Raw genomic sequence first — 25,532 nt, 5'->3', positions numbered from 1 at the left:
TGACAGTATGGTAATTTTCTCTAGTGTTAAATATTATTAAAAGAAAATGTAAATGTGACACATTAACTATATAAATACAGATTCAGATTCTGAGCTCCTAAGAAAGTTTCTGTAAAGTAAGAATGTTGTTTTCTTGGGAACTGTGCCAAAATACAGTAAAACTCATGACATTTTCTGCTTTTATTAAATGAAAAACTCATTCCTCTCGTTCTGCTCTTCTGCCTGTTTTATCCCAATGTAATTCCACCTACATCTCTGGAAATACTTCTGGTTTTTATTAATGTCTATGACTTCAAAAGAAGATAGGATTTAGTAGAGCCGAGTGCAGAGAGTTTACATGCAGACAAAAAGAAGAGAGAGAGAGAAATCTGACACAATATGCTGTGGAGTTGGATGGCAGCAACTTTGAGTTGTCTGTGCAATTGTAGTTGTTTAAAATGTCCAGGAAAAAATCCTTCTGGTCTCTATTCAAGCAGAGAAGTGGCCACCAGGACAAGGAGGTGGGCTCTGCACCCCAGCAAGCCACCCACGTCAGCAGTGATGGAGCTGCAGAGCTGCAGTCAGGTGTTTGAGCTGCCAGAGAGCTGATGGTTGGCTTCTGTAAGCCCAAGGAGAAAAGCAAATCCTGCTTGCTTAGATATCCATAAGAGTCTTTTAAAAATAACGTCCATTAACTTTGGTTATCCTTTGGTTCATAGGAAAATACTTATTCAACAGGATTGGAAATTAATTTTATCTTCTGATTTCATTCCCCCACTTTTTAAAGTATTTCACCTCTCTTTTATTTTCTTTTTTCTTTGCCAATTAAACCTATCTTTTAGGTCTTCAGTTTCTTAGAATTTTTTTTGTCAAAGGATAGCACTGCTGGAGTGAATCTCTTGTTTGCAAAGGTGTGTTTAAAAGATTAAGGCTGAACAGACATTCTTGTAATAGACATGGGATCAATGAAAGCTCTTCTTTTCCCAAGAAGCTTTAAGGCTTAGCAGCGAGGTTGATTTTTTTGTTTGTTTGTTTTAACTATAGAAGAAGTTGCATCTCTACCTGGGCTTCTATTATTTGTGTGGTCTTCCACAGAATTCCTGAGCAAGAATTTACCCAACTCATCCCAAGCTTAGCTTGAGATGAGAGGCCTTTTCCTGCATGTAGCAGTAGCCAAAGATTTTGTAGGTGATCTCTTCAGTAGGCAAGGGACCTGATTTCCCCCTTCTCCTACTTGTACCACTTGCAGCTTTTTAATTTCATTTTCCAATTTTCAGTTTTAGTGCTCACTCTATCGACAGCCTCCTGAGTTTCAGTGGGGCCTCACAAAGAATTTGGATACTACTCTGTGGGGCTGTGAGCAGCAGAATCCAATTTGGGACGGTGTCCTGGGAGGGATCTGAGTCAGGGCAGGGAGGAGAAGCCAAGGTGGCATCCACGCTCCAACGCCTACAGGATCTGAAGGCCAATGAACATTTTAACTTGGTGATTTGCTTGGCTAACTTTTGTGTAGGCAATTGCAGGAGGGGGAGAGACGAGGCCCTGGGTTAGTAGAACAATGACATTCATGCTTTAAATCCCTTAAAAAGAAACTTAATGGCCATTGAGTAGAATGCTCTGAACGGCCCTGCTGAGTCAAAGGCTGGCTGAGGACAAGCTGAAGGTCCAGTTTGGTGGTGCAGAGTGTGAATCACCCTCACGGCTGCAGACCCTCAGCCAGAGCAAGCAGGGAACCTCCAAGGTCAGGCAAGGCTGTTCCAGAGCCAGCCTGCCAAGCTGGGAAAAGGCAAAGGATACAGAGAGCACAGGTTGTGGAGGGGAATGACCAAAGCTGTTTCAGTTGATTTTCTGCTGCTCACGTTATTTCTGAAAGGTGCCGTGGCTGCAGCCTTTCCTTGGGGGAGTGTTTGCTTTGTTTCCCCCAGGAGAATAACATTTAACTGCTTCAGCTGCAGAATACAACCCTAATTCTGCAGCTGATCCGAGGAGAGGCTGCAGCCCACCTAAGCCCTTTGTGTGTGTTCTGTGTCTGTGTGCAGGTGCTCCCTGATGGGGTTTGATCTGAACCGGCACTGGGCAAATCCCTCTCCGTGGGCTCATCCCACCCTGCACGGAGTGAAGGAGCTCATCATCGACATGTACAACAACCCGGTGAGTGGGCACAGAGCTGCTGAGCCACCCCTTGTGCCGAGGCACCGACCCCATCCCTGCAGGAGACCAGGGAACAGCTGCTCCTTGTGCCACAGGAAGCGTCACAAGTGGAGAAAGGCAGTGAAATGAAGTTCAGCTCAGATTAAGGAGGAAATAATTCTGAAAGCGGGGCCTAGGTTCAGTTGAGCAGCTCTCATGCTCTGAGCTGGATTTGAAACAGCAGGCCCCCAAATTGAATTAGGGAATGGCAGCGATGCTTAATCCGGGGCTCTGGCAGTGGTGGCTGTGTGGTGTGCAGTGCAGGAGGGGGAGAATATTTGCAAATGTTATATAAACACACACTCATGCTCGCTCAGAGAAGGAGAGGTGTTCTTGAAGGTGAAATCTGAGCTAATCAGAGGAGATGGATTGCAGAGAATATGGAGAAGAGGAGTGGGAGGGAGGCAGACAGCTATTGAATGTTTGACATCAAAGTGCAGAAGGATTATTGAACGTGGCACCTAAGAAAAACTGCTAAAAAAAAAAAATGGAGATGGGTAGGAAAAAATCACTACCAAAAAATAAGAGGAGATTTTATAGATTATTATTTTTTTCATTATGGGATTCCTGGAATTTGTCCTTTCTTTTTGTTCCTCACAATGGAGAGGGAATTTGAATCTTTAAGTCCCTGAAGTTTTGCTAATTTTTCCTTTTGTTTTTTTTTCTTTCCTTTTTGTTTGTGTGAAAAAGGACCTGGCTTGCCTGGATAATAAAGAAAGATGATTCTTACCCCCAGCTACATCATGTATAGGATAAGACCTCCTTTAATTTAACTCCTGGTTTTCCCAATGCATCTTAATTGCACTTTTTATCTTCCAGTAATAACTGTACAGAGGAGGTTTTAGGTACAAGGTAGATAGGTTAATAGATAAGATCCTTACATATGGACTGGAATCCAATTGCATGGAAAATATTTTCTTAGACTGCTAATTGTTTGGCACAGAATTTGTCCTTCTATTCAGTTTCTGCAGCACCTTGCACTGTGCATTGTGCCTCTGACCAAGCCTCCAAAGCTCTATTAAAATGATGATAACAATAATGGAAAGGCACAGGAAGGAGCTTTGGAGCCAGCCTGGTCTTTCCTCTGTTTTCTACCCCAAAAAGCAAGACAGTTTTTCTTCTAGATGAGGTAGAGGGCATGCAGACTGCTTTGAGAAGAGGTTTTTGGTATTTTTCTAAGAATGAAGAGGTCTTTGAACATTATAAGAAGGTTTGGTATAGGGAAATGCTTGTAGCCAATAAGGCAACAAATCCTGGCACTGTCAAAAATCACTGTCAGTAAAGTAAAGCTATTCTTGGAGGTAGGGGGAAGTTCTTTTCAGCTTCATCCCATTCTAAGGAAGCTTTGGAAATTCTGGTAGCTTCCAGCTGTCCTATGTGTGAAGAATGAATTAATTTGCTTTGGTGGCTAAAATGAAAAATCAAAATAACTGTTTGGTGAGAGCTGTTTTGAAATGGAAATATTTTTTTTCTCCATCTTTCTGTCTCCCATTCTACCCAGTGATCAACCTGAGATGAACCAGTTCCAGTTCATTTCTTTCTGAGGGAAAGAAAAGGGAGCCTTTTGAAACACAAGTGTAACATTTCATTTTCAAGGTTATTTACTTATTATTTTTTTAAAAAAAAAATAACTTTTATATTTTTAATTTTTTTTTGTTTGTTTGTTTTATTAAAGTACCAGCAAAGTTCAGGTTGCTCTTCAGAATTCCATTTCTTCATGAATTAGCTATCCACTGAAAAAAAACCTTCTTGTCTGGCTTTATCATCCCCTTGTCAACACCAGCCTTTCTGGCAGTTTCAGGGATGCTCAGCAGTGCACTGCAGTACATAGGATTACTGTTATTTTCAGGCAATACCAGATCCTTAGTCCCTCTGATCCCAGTAACGTTGGTGTGAAAAGACCATATCCAAGGTGCTGGGACAAAAGGGGGAGACTCAGCTGCCTCAGAGGGCAGGCATGGGGCTGTCCATGCACCACCCTGCTGTAGCACTGACAGCTTTTATTGAGTTATGACAGAGTGCCAGAATAAAACCTGCTTTGAATCCCTTCAGGCAGCTAAAATTTTAGGTGGTTTTCAGGGGTGGAGTGTTACTTTCAGATGACTAATACATGATAGATGGCTGGCTGCATGCACAGGTGACCTGCTGCAGGAGGGCTGGTGTCAAACTGTGACACATCAGGCATTTTGCATTTGGACATGTCTGTCCTGACACCTTCTCCTCACCTGAAGTCTTCCCACACTGGGGAATATGAAATGAAATAAAATGAAAACCCCAATTCCCTGAGAAATTATGTAATAAAAAAATAACCTTCATCCCACCCATTGCAGACAAGATCTGCTGTGAAGGGCTGTCCACTGAAGACCGGATTGTTTGAAGCAAGAGGAAGTTTGGCTTCGTGTTGCCATTGCAGAACAGCTCAGTGCAGGACTTTTAGATGTATTCATTCCCTTAAATCACTTAAGGAAAATTAGCTGCCATAAGACCATAAAACCATGTTTTAAATATTGCTGCATAGGAGGATTTTTCTTCTGCTCTGCAGTATGGGAGATAAGCTCTTTCCTTTGAAAAAAAGTTCGCTCTGGAGCAGAGAGGATGAGTGACACAGAAATAAGTGAAGTGGGTATGAGGCACACACACAATGCCACAGCTACAGTGATTCCAGCACTGAGTGTTCCAGGGCTGAGTGTTTGCTGTAGTTACTGTATAAAAATAATCCAAAGCACTTGTGGTTCACTGTTCTTCCTGCCTTTACAAAGTGTGCTTATTTTATTTTAGTTTTAAAGCATTTCAGATACAGTAAGGACCATATCATCCTTAGGAAGGAATGGATGGGTCAGAACAACAGAAAGAACAACAGGAAGTTTTTGATCTCTGTGCCACCGATTTTGACACAGTAACTCTGATGGTCAATGTCATTACATTGACCTACATGGAGTGAGGGGATATTCTCAGCTGATTCTAGTGGTGTCAGTCTTGCAGATGAGACTGAAGTGATAGTCTCCTCTAGGTCATGTGCTGTTGGCTGGGATATTTCTGCTCCCAAGTACCTTTCCCTGCCCATTTGTGAGCCAGCAATGTCTTCCCACCACTCCACCAGAGATACCTGTCGATGGTTTCCCTGTCTGTGCTGGAGCAGGTAGCAGAACTATCTCAGAACATGAATGTGTTATTTAAACCAGCCCAGCTGACTCTTGTTTGGAGCATGTTAAATCATGTTCATATGAGCCCCTCCAGCACCCTTTAAAAGCAGGTTCAGTGAGTGCACTCAGGTGGTGTGTTCAGTGTCAGCTCAGCCCCCTCAATATGAGCATTGTGATCTGGCCTTTACACATATCACAGATGTTCTTCCCCCATCTAGAGACCCCTGCCTCCTCCAAATGGAAAACTCCCACATAATGAGCAGCTACTCAGTGTTTTGTTTTACCTTCAGTGTTCACTGTGCAGCCTTGTCCTGTGTTTACTGTGCACTCTGCAGATCCTACACTGAAGACAGAACTGTTAATCTCCTCATAGGCTCTTTTGTTCTGCTCATTGCTCATCCCTGGGAGCATTGCAGAAGTGTGGATTATTTTTTGGGGGGGGAGGAGGGGCACCCTGTGAGAGACAAATGTTTCTTCCTTGTGTGGATATGAAACAGTTATGATCACACCTACTCATTTGTGATAGATGGTTTAAGATGCCTGGAATCAGATTTGTTTCATGGCATCCAGCAAAGATTGATATTTTCACTGTCTTGTTTCTGTCCCTTGCTTCTGCAAGGAAGATTGGGATAGACTGTTTCTGTCATTTGATTCTCCTAGGACTTAGGAGACAAGGAATAGGCAATGACTGGCCACTTGGAATGAATCTGTTTCAAGTAATTTGCTCCTCCCAAGTGAAAATGCAGGCATGGGATTCAGGGCTCCGAGGCACTTTTCGCTGCAATGCTGGACTTTGTGTTCTTTCTTCCGAGTTTCTTCTGCTCTGCCTCTTTTCCACCTCCTGTTGAATTGAAGCTGGACTCCTACAAGCAAATTATTCCTTTGCTAGATGGTGTTCACCTTGTGCCCTAAGTGAGCTGGAAACAACAAAAATACTCACTTCCCTGAGATGTGGTCCTTAATTATCATCTCCTTCTTCATGCACACATATACCAAACTTTAATATTTCTGCATAAGTGACCTTTCTGTATACATTCCTGACTTTGGAGTGCTTGATGTTGCAGCCCTTGAGTACTTTTAATACTACTCTGGGTGAAAGCTTTCACTGATTCAATGCAAAATGAAAGCCCCAGCATGCTAAACTCTGAGTCATTGCTGGGCTGGAAGCTTTAGATCCAGCACACAGACATCTGCCACGAGGGTTGATGAATTAGCTGATAGAGGATGGCAATCTGCTATTGCTGTGGACAGGAAAGAGGGAGGGAAGGAGCCCGTGGGCTTTGGGGTGTCTGCTGACAACAGCATTAGTAATAAGATAGGATGAGTAAACACAATACTGTAGGCATGGGTAGGGGTGGTATTTAAGGGTGAATGACACCTTTTATATTTTTGAGGAGGCTTTTTTTACAATCCCATGTGCAGGCTCAGATTTGAACAAAATCATTATTTTCCAATCTCCCTGTCTCTGAGGAGGCCTAGCTTTTGATCCAGGTAGGCTTGAGTGGGCAAGCAGTAAGAGTACAGGGGAATTAGCCTGGTAAGTCAATGTAACTGGATTCTTCAGAAGAATATATCCTCTTCAGAAAGAGAATATATTTGCTTTCTTTCAAAGTCACGGAATGTACAGTTCTCTGGGTCTGTGTTATCACTCCTCAGGCCCTTCTTTAGAGACAGATGGGTGTCCTCCTACGGCTGGCTCCCCTCAGAACATCCTGCACCTCACTGCTGCAGGAAGACAGCAGAAAGATGGTTTTGGGGGAAAAGGCCTGATCTCAGAGTTCCAGCTTTGTGGCTGATAAGCCTTGATAATAGAGAACAGGTGAGATTGAAGGTTGAGTGGTGTGTGAAGCAGGTGAGCTCCCAGATGAAGGGAAACATGTTGTCTCCCTGTCTGTCTGTAACTCATTAGAGCTGACTGTCCTGTCCAGACAGGTGGTTTCTCCAGGCTTCCCCATTGCCAAGGAGTACAGCCTCTTTGCCCTGCTGTGCTCACAGACTTCCTTTCCATTTTCTGTTTCTGACACTCTGGTTCTGTGTTTTCATCACTCTCATGAGTTTGCAGGTGTTCTTACCACTCCAGACTGCTTCCCAGCTCTTTCATAGATGCAGTTCGGGTGTTGATGCTTGATGAAGTCACTCCATCACTGCCCCTCTTCGTGCTGCTCTGTTTCAGATATGATTTAGTCCACCCACTGCCAATGCTGTTGTTCAGCTGACATCTTTTCTAGGCCTCCAGTAGCACCATTTAGAGTGTATTGTCAAGGAGAGGACTTGTGACTGTGCAGGAGCCATGGTCCAAGTGTGGTGTTGTGGGACTGCTCCACATGCAGCTCATCCAACCCCCCACTTTCTCCATCATCCTCAACTTTTGCAATGAAAAAGATCAGGATATTATTTTTCCTCTTATCCCTACCATATATTGAGAGAAGAATTCTGGTTTTATGGAAAACTAAGTCACAGAATATAGACTTAGAGTCCTGGAACTGATAGTTTTGGGGATACTATCCCCAATGGCAACGTTGCTTTAGTGGCCTCACATCCTCTCTGCCTTGGGCAGTGCCACATTCTTCACAGAGAGCTCCACATTCAGCAAAATGCTGCTGGTCTCCAAGATGTGTGTGCTTTGCTGGAGAGTGACATAAATTTCATTTTTGTCCTGTAAAGTGTGTCAATCTTAGAGGCTCTGCTTCCACTCATCTCATGAAATGATGTTGTTAGTATTACCATCAATGTGATACTGGATAGTTGACAAGTATAACAACAAATTTTGCAAGGTTTTCACATCAAAACTGTACATTTAGGCTTCTTATGCTATAAGCCCTCAAGTAGCATTTTCTAATCTAACATCTGAATGACTGCAAGCAATTGTTTTCTCTTCAAATATTCTTCTTTTCCCTCATCATCTCCCCTGCTCTTGTTATAAATTGGAGCAGCAAACTGGAAAATATTTCACTGGAAAATTATAAACTCATTCTCAGTCTAGCTGAAGACAGTTTGAATGTTAATAATTGTTTGGAAAGGCTGTGGATTGGGGTTTGGTGTTGCTCAGAACTCACTTGGAGCCAAACAGATCAGCTGGGGTCTGCATCATCTGGTGTGAGGAGTCATAGCAGATTAACACAGCGTAATGAGATCTGTAGCATCACACACTACCTGGCTCCACTTGCTCCTAGCAGAGCTCTTACACTTCTTTTCCCCTGCTAAGCAGCTCAATAGCAGTGAATAATCATTTTTAACTTAATATTGAATTTTGAGAAGCCACTGGGAAGTGATACTCAGAGAGCCCCTCAGACACCCTGGGCTGTCCTTTGTACCTGATGGTTTTCGCTCCAACATCAAAACAGCCATTGCTGTTTGGCATCATCTTTTGCCAACAGACCTCAGGATAATATAGTTTATGTTACTCTGAGTTCTTCTTCTCTGTTGAACAGTAGTAAGGACAACCTTTCTCTCAGTGCTGTGTTTTAGCAGTATGCTGTATCCATCATTTTCTGATTGTGTTTAGGATTTTGTCTCTATTTCACACCTCCCTGTTGGACCAGTATAATCAGAGTTACTAATGCTCTAGCTAGGATTCTGCTTCATATAGGCTGTTTAAAGGTATTCCCATTAAACTCTTCTCATTGTTAAATAAGGATAAATTTGGTATCTGCTGACAGAAGCAAAGGTAGTGTGCGTGATCAGTTTGTTAGCTATGGCATTTTCTGATAAGCAATCTTGTGAGAGTAACAGTTCAGAGGGACTCCTCAGTTCCTTTCATGCAATTTTAACAATTCTGCTTCCTGGAGTAAACATTCTGTCTTGATCTAGTAATATGTTCTATGTTTATACCTGGTGAAGCAGCTTCTGATCTTAGCAACTTTCTTCCCACAGTCCTTTAAACACACACAAAATTCAAAGAAACTTGCAAATAGCAGAGCTGGTTTTACACTAGAACAGAGTATTTGCAGGAGATGCAGAATCTTTGCTGCTGGAGGGTTTTATGACAGGTATTTATTGGAAAAAGGTTTAGATGGAGTTAATTCCCTTTTGAAGCAGTTGAATACACTCAATAAAATACAGATTTCCTTCTCATCTCCAATTAATCTATGATTTTTGTCCCTTCCCTTTGATTTGTTTTCAACATGTAAATCTTCATAAATATAAATGTAAATATAAAAGTGAATATATAATTTCTCTGGTAACTTTTAGGAATCATTGACACTGTTAGATGAAGTTCCACATGCAACAGTGAACTCCTTGTTAAAGTGATAGTCAAGGAAGGGAGTGCTATTCAGGTTAGCCAGTGCTAATACTCTTATTTTTTGCTAAGGAAAATTTGTATTTTGAAATGATAAACCACATTTCATCTAAACTAGACAGGGTTTTTGGCTGGTTTTGTTTTGTTTTGATCACACTTGCACGTTCACAATCTAGCTCTGGATGATGGTTCACTGTATTTTTATCAAATACTCCAGACTCTCCAGGAAACAAATCTGAAATGTGTCCACAGCTACCAAATTTCTCTCTGTTCGTACTCAGTCATTGTGCTCATCATGTCATAGTGGTAACCTCTGACACGGGTTATGCTTTCTTTGGTTGGCTAGGGTTTATTTTTGCTATCCCTTTTGGTAATGTTTTTATCTAGACTAGGAACAGTTTTAGAAAAACACAATAACACAAAGAGGAGCAAAACATTTTAATCCCAGAGATTAAAATTTTGGTTTTTTTCAGCACAATAAAGGCCAGTTTTCATTTGTACCTGACACTTCTAAACTGTTGCTCTCCATGGTACTGAGACACCTGCACAAAGCACTGCAGACAGGTTAGTGTGTGGTTCACTACCATATTTCTAGCTGTCCTTTACTCAAATCTGATATTCTCACAGGTTGTGCTAATTGTCGTGCACTGTGGTGTGGGGTGTCTGTGTAACCATCTGATGCTCTAAACATCTGAACCAGTTTGGTTGTTGGTTTTTTTCTTTCCAGGAGTTTGCCATTCTGAGGAATCTCTGTGCTTTTTGTTTGGGACAGACATGTTAGTTATGACCTCCACTTTGCAGTGATCTACTGTACACCTTATCTTTTCTTCCAGGTGTTTTATTGCTATTACATGGAACTTATGTTGTTGCTTTCTTAGTTTTAGCTCAGCATCTCAGTCTCCTTCCACGGCACTTTAGGGCCTTTAGTCAAACTCCTCTCTTTTACCTTGGATCAAAATATTATCCATCAAAGCTTTAGTATCCTCTCTACCATCAAAACATGGTTGTATTTTCCTGGGATGTGCCTAGGGGGCTGAACACAACTCAAATATCCCTCTAGGAAATAGTGTCTCCTAAAATAGTTTTTTGAAGATGTACAGCCATGTTCTATATTTTTCTGGGGGCATCTGCCAGCACCCTGCTGATGAATCAGAGCCTTCTCTTCAAAGAATTTACCCCTTGCCAATGGAGGAAAATATTCCCTTTATATAATACACATTTTTTTTCTTGGACTGAGTGTTCGAGAAGGGTTCAGTATGGACTTTTTTCTCCTTCTCTTGCATCTTCCTGCTTATACATTTTGTAATTCTTATAGATATGATGTTGTCGATCTCCTCTTATCATGTGCATTGAGGAGGGAGGGTTTTGGTTTTATAATTTTAAGTAGCATTAATCAGGGACTGGCTGACACATTCAGTGCTGCATTGACACTTTCCTCGAGTCTGGGAGATATCATTAAGCTCCTCAGTAATTCTGGTTTCATGTTTCTCCTCCCCTCCTCAGTTTTTCAGTGCGACACGAGAGTTTGAGATTTATTTTTTTTAGCCACTTATGAAAAACTCCCCTTTCACGTCTGCTCCTTCCCCAAGTGCTTCTAGAAAGTGGGTCAGAGTCGAGGTCACTGACAAGTCTGCTTCAGTGCTTGCATTTGAGCTGCTGAGCAGTGAGGAGAACCAGCTTCTGCACAACACAGAGCTCAGTTCCAGCTGCCTCTTGCCAGAGCTTCTTGGAGTCGGGGCTTCTCACTGGATGCAAGTGGAAGTGCCTGGAATGAGCTGATCCATTTTATTTTTCCCACTTCAGAAGGTGTTGGGACCATGCCCTTTGTTCAGTTTTCCTGGGATTGCATTTGCCTTTTAAGTCACAGGGGCAAAGTCACTGCCAGGGTTTTTTTATTTAATACAAAAGAGCTTTTAGTATTCAAAAATGATTTAGAGACAGCTGGCCAAGTGTTTGACCTAGCTATGTCTGTTCATGCTATTCTACTGGTGCAAGATAGCAGTAATAGAGCCAGTGGACAATTAGCCCAGTGTATGCAATGAAGATGGGTAAAGTGAAATGCTGATTTTAAATGAGAATATTGACATAATAGCATCTCAATCAGGGAGCACTGGAATAGAAGTGTAAAATTATACACTAATAACAGAGGAAACCAAGCCAGCAGAGGAGTGACATTATAGTTCAAAGAAAGATCTGAAGCAAAAAAAGAGAAAAGAAAAGAAGGGAAAAAACCAACAACAACAAAAAAAAAGGGAATGGAATTGTATCAACAAGTACTGAAAAATCCCACAATCTCTATGAATTAAAATTTCATGCCCAAATGGGATGGTAGCACTAAGCATCTTTGGCCTCATGCTCAGAATTACCACAGAAGCAATGAGGACTCAAAGAATGTAATGACAGAGTCTGATTAAGGGTCATGATTAAAGTTGATGTAACAGCCACATTTATACACTTTAAAATGACATCTTCTGGAAGTAAAAAACCAAAGTGCCTGAAAGAGAAGAACAATTTTATTTTTTTTTAATTTATCCCTTAGTGAGGACTGAGTCTTGTTTGAAGATGTACCTGTCATAGAAAAATTCCATAATAATAAACATAAACATGCTCAAATTCATCATTCCTGGTGGAATATGAAAACCAAAAAGACCTCAGAATGGCACATACTTCTGAAAGGGGGCCAACATAAAATGGAAAAGACATCTAAAAGCAGTAGCTAAAAGGTCAAAACAGAACAAAATAACACTTTGGGTGACATGGCAGCTATATAAAATCACCATTTTGAGATGCATTTTTGCAGTTTTACTGTTAGAGAGTGTGTTACCCCTGCTTGAAAAACTCCACAACTTTATAAAAGGTTGCATGAGAAGTTAGCAAAGGGCATTATTAGAATGAAGGAGGTCATTAGCATTAAAGGACACCCTTTGAAGTCTTGCCCAAATGAACTAAGGAAAAAAAAAACCCAGTACACTCTGGCAAGTTAAATGCAAACCCATAATAATAGCGGACAAAAACAATTTTGAAGAATAACTTGCTAAAGGCATAAAAACTAATAATAAAAACTTTTTCAAACACATCAGAGGCAAGAAGCCTGCCTGAAGGTCTATAAGGTTGATAGATGATCAAGATGTAAAAGAAGTGCTCAAGGAAAATAAGGTCTTTGCAGAAAAGCTAAATGAGTTATTTGCTTTGGTGTTCACAGTGAGGAGCCTAAAGGGAATTCCCAAATTAGAGCTGCTCTTTATGGGGGACAAGTCAGATAACATGGATAACAGTGGTTTAATGGGAGTTTTCATTTTTGAAAGCAGAATTTATACATCTGGTAGCCTTTTTTCGGGGGTTTGATGAGCACGAAGATAAAGGCAATCAACCTGTTGCCTATTTTGAATTTCTGAAAAGCATTGGCAAATTCCTGACCAAATGATTTTAAAGAAATGAAGAATCCAAGTTGGGTGATATGAGTATTTGTGCTCCTCTTTGCTTTTACTTGCATTGTTTCCTTAACCACCCTGTGCTGCCCACATCCAGGGATCCCTGTGAGGCTGTTCTTTCACGAGTTTGTGCGTGGCAAAAAACCCCACAGCTCCTGCTGCTGCTCTCTGACAGCCTCTTGTACAATTCCTCCATTAAAGTAGCAGGGGTGGCTGTCTGATGGCTGGATTGGCACTATCAGGTTTCTGGACAACCAATAGTGGGTGCTCTGCCTAAAAAAGAGCTCTGTTCTGTCCTGTTTGCCTCTGCATTCCTGTAATTCTGGTGCTTGGGGACATCTGAATCTCAGTGGAGTTACTTTGCAGTGCTATACAAAAAAACAAAAAGTGAATCTGTGTTTTGATGGGAAACGTTTACATACTATATGATTTCCCTGGATAAAAGATCATTATCCTCAGGGGAAGCCATTATATTGTCTTTGTGACAACATGCAGAGGTACAGGATAGGTCCACTGATTTCTTGGCATATGCCATTCCAAGATAGTAATCCCAGATAATCCTGTAGAGTCTCCACTGCTTATTTTCAGTTTGTGCCTGGTTTATTGTGTCAACCAGAGCCCCTGCCTGAGAACAGGAATCCTGTGAGAAAAACAGAGCAACTGCCTAACAGCTGAAAGGAAGGTAACTAATGGATCCAGTGGGGATACTTAGGCAGATAGGCTTTAGTTACAGAGTGGGTGACTAGAGCTGAACAAATAATGCTGTTTCCCTTCTGCAGACTATAATAGATATCCTTTATGATTTCAAGTTGCCAGGATCTTTTCCTTTTGCACACTCACCCTATGAGAATTATAACGAAGCAGAGCTGCTTCCAGAGTTGTTATTTTCCTTAAACCTGAAAAACTGCTCTTTTCATTTCATAGGCATCAAAAAATAGCTTAATGCTGGTAGCATTACTAGCTGGCTTTTGCAGGCAGCAACCCTGCAGTTTTGCATATGTTTTCTTGATCTAGAGCCCAGTTTAGGCTGTTGGATGGGGGTCTGTGTCTCTAATGTTCCATAAGTGCAATTATAGAAAGAAATTGCTTATTTGAATCATTAATCAGCCTCTGGATGGCTGCAAGTTCTTATATTTCATGGCTGGTTTCCATGATGTATGTGACCTATTCATAGCATTGCTCAAGCTGCACTGGAACAAGACTTAATCCCTGTTCTTGTTAAAGCTTTTCTGCTGACTTCCTTCTCTAGTTTATGCTTAGAAACTCTCCCAAACCCAGAGGACCGCTATATGCAAACCTGCTGGAAAGGCTCCTCAGACAAGAAAACTGAATTAGTAGCTTAAATCTTTCAAGTTAGTGTTACACGACAGATCGATGTTTCCTATGTGGATGCATTCAGTCATCTCTTCAGAATCTGATTACTGTATGCCTTGTGAAAAATCCAATTAAAATTAATGTATTAATTAACAGAAGTTTAATTTTCTTCTTGTCAGGAGATACATCAAGATGTTGGAATTTTATCACATCAAAGTTAGCAATAGTCCCCATCTTAAAAGTATTTTGAAAGCTTCTACTTGCTGTCTTCTGCAGTGCTGACACCGGTGGATCAATAGGTTTTTAAAAGCAGACAGGAATCACCGTGATAATCTAGTCTGACTTACAAAGTACTAAATATCATCCATCATGGTTTTCCTAAATGGGCATCAAAGTCTGAGCTTCCCCAACTTCTGGTGGCTTAGCTGTTAGAGAAAATGACTGATCTGAAAGAGCTTAGAGGATTTATCTCACAAGAGCATCTGGAATATCAAATCTTTCTCTAAATATCTTCAAAACTCCATTCCTGTGCTGGTAAGGTGGTTTTCTTTAAACAAATTCTTTTCTTTACAAAAAAAATTATATATATAAATATATATATATATATATATTCCTTTTTCTCTTCAGTACATCTACCTTCTGGGAACTGACATACAGGAAAATGCAGTGTAGGGCTGTATTACTGAGCGGGATCATTTTGATGCCCTGAGCTGCAGAACCTGATCACACTTTGTGATAAATCTGCCTGAACATGCCAAAAGCCAGGGATACTCCAACATGTGAGCTGCCTCCTTCATTTCTGTGGGGCTTGTCCGTGTTCCAGGGTGACGCCTTTAGCGACAATGTTGATAATTATGTCATTATTTCTCAAGAAATAGGAAGGATCACATTATGAAGACTGAGAATCCTTGATTCACATAAATGTACATCTGGGAGATGCAGAGAGTTGCTTGAGCATAAACAGCAAAATTTAAGTTAACACACACCATGGAGTGCGTGAGCAGGGAGGAAAAATCAACAATGTGTTTGATCCTGCTGAAAAGGGAGCTCAGCAAGATAAATGTGCAGGCCAAGTTTGTGAAAGCAGTGCAGCTTTGCTCCCTCCTTCATCCTGGTGTTTGTGTCTGGTTCACAGAATCCCAGGACACTTTGGTTTAGGAAGGACCTCCAGAGATGATCCAAGGCAGGGTCACCTGAAGCAGGTTACACAGGAGCATCTCCAGGTGGGTTTGGAATGTCTCCAGAGAGGGAAATCCATAACATCCCTGGGCAGCTGTCCCAGTGCTCTGCCCCTCTTGGTGTGCAGAATTTCCTGTTGAGGCTGACACCACTGACCCTCCCTGGCCACAAGGACACTGCCAGCTCGTGGTCAAGGTCAAAACAAACCTTTGTATGTCTTGATGTATAGAATTTAATGGGGTTTTTTGGTAGTTTTGGTGCTTTTTTCCAATTAACAACACTGTATAATATGTAATGCTACTTGTATTTTCATGTGATTTTGTTAAATAGGTTGTTGTTTTAAATCTTTTTATTTATGGACTGTTCCCTGAAAGTTCCATTTTTAACTGTAAGAATATCTTGCATTTAGGTTTTTATTTTCAATAGTACCCTCTGAAATAGGATCCTGCCCTGTCTCACTATATCTTGAAGACAAACCTCCAAAGTTTAAATGCAAGTTAGGAATCAGTTTATGCCCTACTGAAATGTGGTCACCTCTGGAAAAGACCCCATCATCAGATCACTATTTGAAGGCTGTTTACTTAGATGTACATCAAGAAAAATCTATTTCTGTTCTGAGTCCAGCTAATCTATTGTTTTGTATTTTTTGAAAATAAACTGCTTTCATCTCAGTATTGGTCTTCTGCTAGGGAATTTGTGGTGGTTTATGACTTTCCCCAAAAAGGATATTCACTGTAGAATTAAATCTCAGCAGGAGTAGATTTAATCCTCCCTGATGACTTGTAGTCTGTGGAAACATTATTGCCTGTGCTTGGTTGGTGAGTCTGCCCTTCAGGAGCTGGATGTTCTCCTCTTGCTGCAGTTAACTCATGCAATAGAGACAGCTTTTTATTCTGTTTATGTCCCTTGATAATGTCTGTATTGATCTGGCCTGATGTAAGCAAAGGTTCACAGTTCGCCCAACGTTGCTAAGGGTACCAGACTATTACTGCCACCAGCAGACACATTCCATCATCCCTCAGCCTCGGTGTGTGAAAGCTGGAGCAGCAGGATGCCACATGTTGGTGACTCAGGAAAATGGCATGTGTCAGAATCTGGCATATGTCAGACTTGGATGCTGCTAAAATTAGAGTGTATTTTTTGTCATTTTTGTTTTGACTGCCAAGCAATGCAGGAACGTTTAAAGGTTAGCCTAATTTTCACTTGTTTGGAAACATAAGTCACAATGAAAATGGTGTGCAAAACCACCTATGAATTTTGTTGTCAAATAACTCAGCATTCCTTTCTTTTAAAAAATTATCAAAGTGGCTAAAGCTGCCCTGAGCCAGGAGGAAAAAGGGTGAGGCAGGTAGGATGTTGTGTCCAGCCTGACAGCTCTGGGCAAATTACTTCATCATCTCCTTGCCTGTTCCGTTCAACAAGGAATTTTCACTAGAAAGCAAAAGCCAGGAGGAAAGGTTTTGAGCCTGAGTTTTGACTTGCAGCAACTCCAAGCAGAGCTGCAGGAGTGAGAATTGCTGAATCTCCTAAAGCTGCTGGGGGTGTTTGGCTCTTTGTTTAGAAAACAGTTTCAGTCTGTGTACTTGGTTCTCCTAGCACAAACCCCCAGTTGTCCCTGGAAATAAGAAATAATATTCCAGCTCTGCAATGATGAATATGTCTCACCATGACAGAATACTTCAACCTGTTTTAGTCCATTTTTAAAAGCAAGAGGCCTGACACCATAGCTGGGAAGGGGTGGTGGTGAGAGAACAGGATTAACTCTGAGATCAGTAGAGTGGGTTTCTTCCCCCAGAGTCCAAGGTGGGGGATAGATTAGCTGATTTAAAGTGAAGACTGTTTTCATCTTTTTTCCTTCTCCTTGAGAGCTGGAAGATGCTGGTTGCTTGATCCCATGTTACCCTGGTTGCAGTCTGTTAATTCCATTCTCCAAGTGGTGTGGTTACCTTCTAACAAGATTAGAGGAAGGGAGGGAGTAAAGTGCTCAGCTGTCCTCCAGAGACCCTTGGAAAGGGTGATTTGGACTGGGTTGCCAGGAGAAGTGGTGCAACGAGCTCTGTCCAACCCAGCCTATTTACAGTTGTCATAGTAGTGTATTGTTCTCTGCAAAGCCAAATATTTAGCAGTTGTTGTGTGTTAGTCAAACTGAGATATACCACTGTTGAAAAAGGTGGGATTCTGGACAGTGTTTGCAAATGACTTTGTTGATTTCAGCAGTGTTGTAATAGCAAAGGGCAATGAAAATTGATATCATAACAGACATTATTCTTTTATGTTATTAGTGAAAATAACTTCAAATGCAGTTTGCTAGATCTGAAACACAGAAATTCATCCAAGCACAACATTATTTTAGTTTTCAGTCTTGTTTTGGGAGTGCCAGTATCTTTGACTGAAATCAGTGGAAGCTGTAAATGATCACTGTGACTGCTTTTTGCCATGCAGATTGATTTATCACCTGACCCATTAATATCTGTGCACTGAGAACAATGGGGAAAGTGTATGTGTGTGTGTCTGTACATATATTACATCTATAGTGTGTTTTATGCATTGTTTTCCTGTTGATTATGTATTTTGCAAAGGAATTTATCTGCATCTCTTCCCTGTGGAGTTCAGAAGTATGATTGGATCTGGTGCTGCAGTTCAGGGAGAGGCTGGAGCAGTTGATATAAAGCTTGGGAGCCATTTACCAGGCTGTTACAAAAGCTGTGGTCTGCACTGGGTACCCAGGCCCAAAATGCCAGGGAGAAGCTGCCATCTGGCTTTGCAGGCTGGCCAGCATCAAAAGGGTCTGTGCTAATTGGAGCACAGCCCCTCAGTCAGCTGTGGGGAGCCATCCTGCAGGAACCTGGAGACAGGCTGGAAGAGCTGATAGGAATTTTCCTGCTCTAACTTGTGTGATGCAGGGTTGGATGGAGCACACTGCCAGCTGCCACCCTCGTTCAGGAACCTGTAGAGAGAATAAAGCTGCACTCGGGCTCACTGGCTCTGTACCCCAGCTAATTTTGTTAATAACAAAGTCAATGTCCTCTTGAACCACACTGGGACTTGATGGAGTATTTTAGGATTTTTATCCTTTGGACTGGACATTATAGAACAGACTGCAGACAGAGTATATTGGATTATCTCCTCCTAAGTGCAGGTTTCACCTCACCATAGATTTCTTCAGTTTAGTAGAGCTGTAGTAAAGCACAGGTGAAGATATTTCACTGTATGAAAGGTTGTCACTTGAATAAACAAAATAACTAGTTCTGGTAAGCAAACAAGTGAATGCTGTTTAGATGTCGCTGAGCTTTATTATTTTAGTACCAGTAAATTCCATTTATTTTAACTTTCCTCATCTGAACTAATTGTGTAGCCTAAGCTTTTCTCACTGTGATACTCAGTCCTTTTGCATTAAAATTAAAGTAGAGGAGGAGGGTGAGATACAAAAACTCAGAAGGCAAATTGACTTATGTTTAAAAACTAAGAATGTGGAAAGAGCCAATTTGGCTGTAACAGTTTGAGATCAGAAACTGTATTTGCAAAAGGAAGATATTTTTAAGATTATCTACTTTTTTCTCCCCTTTCTCAATATCTTTAAAAATGCATCTGGTAATGGCTTTCAGAAACAGCTCTTGGACAGGATATGTTTGAAAAACCTTGCTGAAATTTTGCTGAAGGTACAAAAGGACAAATACTCAGCCAGATAAATGGAGACAGAAGGGCACTGGGAGGATGTTAGCTTTCCCCTGAACTTCTTGTAGCAGTAAGCATTTTAAAGTAATTTTGCATAACCTCACGGAATATGAGTGAAAACAGCTTTACTGTACATTGGGCAATAACAGAGCAGGCTTGACTTATTTTGTGAGTTGACACCCTTGAATGTAATAAAGTGCATGGATTGAATTTAGGAGCAAAATAAATAACACACAGGTTATTAAACTCCCTGTGTTATTCATGACCATCTTGCATTTAGCAAAACTTTCCATTCTGAAGTCTGCTGCAAGCTGCCATGGAAAATCTAGTTTGTCCCAGGGGAGCAATGCAGGAGCCCAGGGAATGGCACAGCAGGCACATGGCTGGTTTTAGAGCCTTGCTGAGGCATTAAGGTGGTGTGCTAAGAGCACAAAACCTTCTAAGAAATGCCTCATTGCACTCAGGGGAGCTTCTGATTATTCTTATGGTGTTATAGGAGGGGGTGACCAGTCTTCCTCTACAATGTCCAGCTAAATGATGAGGAATCTTGAGACAAAAAAACTCCACTTGTGTGTTTTTAAAGGTGTGACAGAAAGAAAAATTAGTGACAAATTTTGCTTGAGGGGCTGCCTGGTGCCAAGTGGCCTCCAGGTTTTCAGTCACCTGGCAGCAGCACTTCACTGCTTGAAGGGATCTTAGTGCTATGTGTGAGGGATAGATAAGGGTGCTTGGGAAGAAATGGCATTTATTCTGAATAAAGATGGATCTGCAGCCTCCCTACTGGCATGTAATCCTTGCTGTTCTGGGGTTGTTTCAATCAGCCTTAGGAGATCTCCTCTTAAATCTGGCTGTCATTCAAATGGATTTGGCCACTGCAGCTGTGCCAGGGCCAGAGCCAGCTGTGGAGCACGCTGCTGTCCCCAGCACAGCACAATGAGGCAGCAGTTTCTGTGTTCAGCTGTGCCCACAGAGCCAAAGGGAACAGGAAGGTGAGCCTCACGTGATGGGAGTGGAGGGAAGCAGTCCTCAATCAAATGGAGCATGTTCCTTTGCTAGAAGTATTGGGCATATCATGGATGAATGAGCCCATGCAAGGAAAATTAATTACTGTTGTTGCCAAACCCGCCTATTTTGTAATTTGGTCAGATTCTGTCCCCTTGTTAACCATGTGTAAACCTCAAACCTTATACCTGACACATTTGGGCAGATAGAACATTTCAGCTCCCCACTCTTTCCTTTTTAATCTGTTGGTGTTTCAAAAGTTAGTCTGAGGTTTCCCGTCCATCCCACTCTGGACCAGGTGCTGCATTCAGCCACCCAAGGGCAGTTTGTAAGCCCTGACAGCAGGAAGAGGAAGGGGATCTTGTTCTCCTCCTTGTGGAGAGCATCCTTTGGCAAAGGAAGGAGCTGATCTCTTCTGCTGTGGGTGGCTCACAGGCTTGGAAATTACTTTTTCACTGGTGCAACAAATGTTTCTCTGTGTGCCAGGAACTGGCCTGTCCCTTTGGATACTGGATGAGCAGATGCCTAATTAGCCCATTATTTACCATGGTTGAGATTGCTGAATTTTGATGAAAGAGACTTTACTTTAATCATTGATTCATGACACAGATGCTCGTATCCTGCATTAGGCTGTTTAACCTTCCACAAATACAGTTGTCCCACGCACCCTTTTATAAATATCCTGGCAACTGCCCTCTCTTCCTGCATTCCCTGTGAGGAGGAAGCTTGGGAGCTCCCAAATTGGTCCTTAGTGTTGATAATGTGAATATTGAATGCAAGCAGAAGACACTGAAATGCACCAGGGCACTGGGTGGCTCAGGCATAGCCTGATAGCTTTTAGGGAAGGAAGAGATCCCTGTGCTGAGGTGAAAGGGGCATGCTCTGAATTCTGCTGTGCACTGAAAGCTGAGCTGGACCACCCCATGGAACAGGTCTATCAAGAGATCCCTATATTTTTTGGGGGCAGGAGTGCAGCTGTAAACAGAGGAAATCACTTAGATGGAGATGAGGTTGTTCCAGACTTCCTTTCTATGGCTCCCAGTGTGGTTGTGTCAGACCCCAAGACCCTGATTTGTTCATTTTCTTCTCTGGAATGAGTACTGGAGAGTCCTGGAGAGGGGGCAGTGCTACCCCTGTCACTGGCTTTGAGGAAGGTGGGCCCCACATGGAAATAGCTGCTACCCATATTCTCTTTCTTATTTTTTCTTTTTTTTTTCTTCTTTCTTTCTTTCCATAAATCTCCACTTCTGGACTGACTATGCTTTGCTATCAGAAAATCTGAGAATAAAATGAGAGATTTCTGTGTCAGAGAGAAATTCATGATGAGCAGGGCTGTGAACTTATGGGCTGGGCTTCTCCCTTCGTTGCACCCATCCAGGATGGTTTCACAGCTGGGGGGATCCTTAAAAACTGTTCAAATCTGATGCATGCAGGTGCCAAGTTTCTGTGGAAAGTGTATCATAACAATTCCCTGATGCCATCCAAAGGCCTGAAACTTTCAAAGAATCCTCTTCCCCAGATATGATAGGGAATTCAGGAGTGGATTGTCACAAATACCCTTCAACAGGTGCCAGGAGGAAAGCAGACCCTTTTGGAAAGGCCTTCTCAAATGCATTTGTAATCCACCCCTTTGCACCCATCTCCCCAAGACACATTCTCACACATGGTTCTCAAATGCTCCCTGCTTTATCAGTTTCCTGCTGTACATCCAGAGGTTGGAGAAGTCAGGAGCCCAAAGAGGCAGAGCTGTAAAAAGGAGCTGGATAAACATCAATTTTGTTTTAAAATCTGAATAATTGTTGGGTCTGTACTGCTGGGAAGAGAAAAGGAGTTAAAGATTTGCTCTCTGTTTGGTGTGATAAATGGCAAATTCTGTGTAATACCAATGATGGATGTAGCCTGAAAGGTCAGGGGAATTCCCAGCACAGGGTCTGACCTTTATTTTACTCAGTTCCCTGCACTGAGTTTAGAATAAATTCACCGGTTAGAAAGAATCTACCACTGGAGGTTTTATCTTTGTGCTTTATTTTTGAATGAGCTCTTTAAATTCTTCTCAGGGATTTTTTTGTGTGTGTGTGTGGGTTTTGTTTTTTCATTGTTGTTGTTTGGGGTTTGTGGTTTCTGTAGGTTTTTTTTTAGTAGCAGGAGGAGGTGAAGAGAAGGGAACATATTTTTTAAATTATTTGGAAGATTTGAGAGGCCAAACAAAGAAGAGACACTTTCTTTTTTGGAGCTTTGAGATTAGTCATGCTGCTGCCTGTTTTGGAAAAGTGTTGATATAATAGAGAGCCCAATCTTGTGTTAATATGTATGGACTGATATAGCTTTCTCTATGCTGCATAAATCCTTCCAACTGTAATAAATTGGAAACTCTTTATTCTGAGAAGAGCAATTATCAGAATTCAGCATATTTCTCCCCCTAACTTTGTGCTCTCTTCCAGATCTTTTTTGACTTGCATAAGCCCCAAAGAGAAAAGGATTTATTTAGGGTTGACCAAAGGTTTATCAGTGTAAGTTTACAGAAATAAGTTAAGGGGAAAACTTCCCATAGTATGAGGGTTTTCTTTAGACTACTGGAGTAGAATTAAAACAGGAAAAGGAACTAATTTTTCTAAATGCATGAAAACTGGCACAGAGATACTCTTTGATGTTTGCTGTCAGGACCTTGGCCCGCTGTTCAGTTCTGTGGAGATCAGCAGGAGGGTGTTTCTAGCAGAAGACCCCAAGTGAGGGGCTGTGCAGTGGTGAAGGACAGAGCTCAGGTTCCTGTGTGGGCACGGGTGGGCACAGCCTCCAGCAGCACCCACTGTGGGCTGGATGTCAGCATCTGTCAGCTCAGCTTGGAAACTGCACTGCCTTCTCTGGACCTGATGCACCAAGAGAGGACAGAAAGGCAGCATGAAGCTGAAAATTTTGCTTATCCAGGAAAATGATTGTGATTTGTGTGGGTTAAATTAAGAGCAGCCCTTTCTCAGGCCATCAAGTGTGCCCAGCAATGCCTGTGTGCAGCACCTGCAGGTTCTGCAGGTGAAATCACCGGGCAAAAATAGAGAAAAGACTTTCTGGAATGAGCAGTGAGGCTTCTGGGATGTGTTAAGGTCTTCTTGTGGGATGAGGTATGATGTTACTGTGGCTGCCAGAGTTTCAGAATAGAAAACCCCCAAGGTTTTTAGGAGAAGAGGTAATAATTTTCCTTAGCCCAGCTGGTATTGTTGAAGTAAGACAAGTTTGTCATTGTTTTGTGATGCAGACACTCTGCCAGGAAGTCACATCTTATGAATCACATCTGGTCCCTGGAGAGCCAGGCTGGATTTTCACCTGGGAAATACAGATTCCTAAAATTCTATTTAAATTATTTGTATGCTGGTTTAATAACCAGGTGTTCATAAGGCTTTGTTCCACAGTTTTGGGGACTACTCTTTGTAAGTGTAACTTACATCTTTCCCACATAGTTTGTTGCTCATGAAATAGGCTGAAAGGACCATTTTTATTTTCAAAAAAAAGTCCCATATATGGCAAAGGTGACGAGCCCATAATGTCTGCTGGACTTTATTGGCTTTTACCCTTGGACAGATCCTTGAATCCCTGAGAGAACTGTGGTTTCTCTGCCCCAGTCTTACCCTAAGAAGCTTCTAATAATTCAAAGCCTCTGAAAATACTGAACATACCCAGAAGTGTAACCCAACCCTAGACAACCCAACAGCCTTACCAGTTTGGAAGCAGTCATAATGAAGAACTTTCTTTATTCTAGATTTAAATGTCAGTTTTCTGTAACTGGGTGTTAACTCTTTGCATACTCAGGAGAATTTGTCTCTCAGGAGAAACCCCCATCATAATCCCAGTGCAAAGCATCATCTGAAAACCAGGGAAAACTGCAAAACAGCTCCTTCCCTTTTCTGTTGCTTAATATCTCATTTATCTTTCAAATTACTTCAAACCCACCCATCTGAGCGCTGCAGAAGATACCACTTTCATTTTGTACCATCCAACAGACATCCTTCCCAGAAAACACTAGGTTGGCCTATTTCCAAGAAAACTATGCTGAAAACATGATAGAAGAAATATGAAGAAAAAAAAAATAAAAATAAAATACCACAACAAAGCAAATGAATGAATTCCTGCCTTTTGCATATGGCAATTCCTGGAAATAATTAACTTTGACCAGTTAATCAGTACTAACATTTATTACTCAAAATGTTATCCCTTTTGATTTGACAGGCTTGTTTTGGATAATTTGTCAAAGATGACAAAAAAGGCTCATATGTCTCTCGTTCATTTTGACCTTTCTTACTATTAGGAAATTAATTTCAGAACTGAAACAAATGTATTAGTGTTGTCATTTAAAAAAAAAAAAAAAGAAAAAAGAAAAAGAAAAAAAAAAGATGAATACCTTGTCTTCAAGCTGTTTCTTTATATTAATCCATCACACTGTAACATGATCGCTTTTTGACACATAACATCTTACCAAGATACTTTCGACATTCACACCAGCTCTTATTAAATACTGCACATAAATTCCAAGTGCTGGAAGCTATTGATGGAAAAGGGTGAATAATAGAGAGTATACATACGGGAAACACAGGAACGAGAGAAAGGTTTTCTTTAGTTAAAAGGTTTGTCTGAATATGTGGTTTTATGATTGTCATGGGTAAAAACAAGCAAATACTCAGTTTCTCCCTTGATAGCATTTTATTTTGTAACTCACACAGAAGGAGTAAATAAAAACTTCCAATCAGTAGGTTGTTTTTTTTTTACTTAGAATTGTTAGGTTTTCTTTTTGTTTTGCTTAGTGGAAACAAGTTTTAATCCAGTCAGGTTTAAAAAGAAACAATAAAAACCTCTGTTTTTTTCCTTGTTGTTGCCGTGCTTGCAACATTTGTTTTCCTCTATTTCATTTTAATATTTGCTGCTGTTTACCCATAATTCCCACCACATCCTCCCCCTAAATTGCCTGTAGCTCCTGGAAACGTGCTGGTAGGTGCCTCACTGAATAACAGTCGTGAGCGATTCCTTTGATCCTTTCAGTTATATATCAAAGCAAGCATTTCAGCTATATGGACAAATTAAATAATGCACTACTCCAAGACATAAAGAACTACAGACTTGCTAAGCACTGGTGGCTGTCAAGCACAGTCACTGGGTAATGTTGGAGTCACTGTTTTAAGAGAGGGCTTAAGCCTGGCTGGGGTTGAAGCCCAGGTGAAATCTGAATAAACACTCAAACATGTGGATACATGTTCAGAAGAAATTTTATTTAGTCGTGCTCTTCGTGTTGGTAAGTCTAAATCTGGGCTTCACAGCTTTGGAAAACTTTGGTAAGGGTCATGATGCAGGAAAGAATGGGGATCACGCTAAGATATTGTTGAGATGTCTTTTTAT

General features: G+C 41.3%; 1 protein-coding gene across 1 annotated transcript in view; it reads left to right on the top strand.

Moving 5' to 3' along the window:
* The window catches only part of LOC131580845 (BEN domain-containing protein 5), an 880,930-nt gene that overhangs the window by 734,702 nt on the left and 120,696 nt on the right, over window positions 1-25,532 (top strand). The window contains exon 9 of the mRNA XM_058842532.1: window positions 2,019-2,130. Within this exon, the coding sequence (XP_058698515.1) occupies window positions 2,019-2,130 (112 nt within the window). The remainder of the gene's footprint in view (window positions 1-2,018; window positions 2,131-25,532) is intronic.

The sequence above is a fragment of the Poecile atricapillus genome, chromosome 7, assembly GCF_030490865.1.
Source record: "Poecile atricapillus isolate bPoeAtr1 chromosome 7, bPoeAtr1.hap1, whole genome shotgun sequence".
NCBI lineage: Eukaryota > Metazoa > Chordata > Aves > Passeriformes > Paridae > Poecile > Poecile atricapillus.
This window is presented reverse-complemented; position numbering and strand designations above follow the sequence as displayed.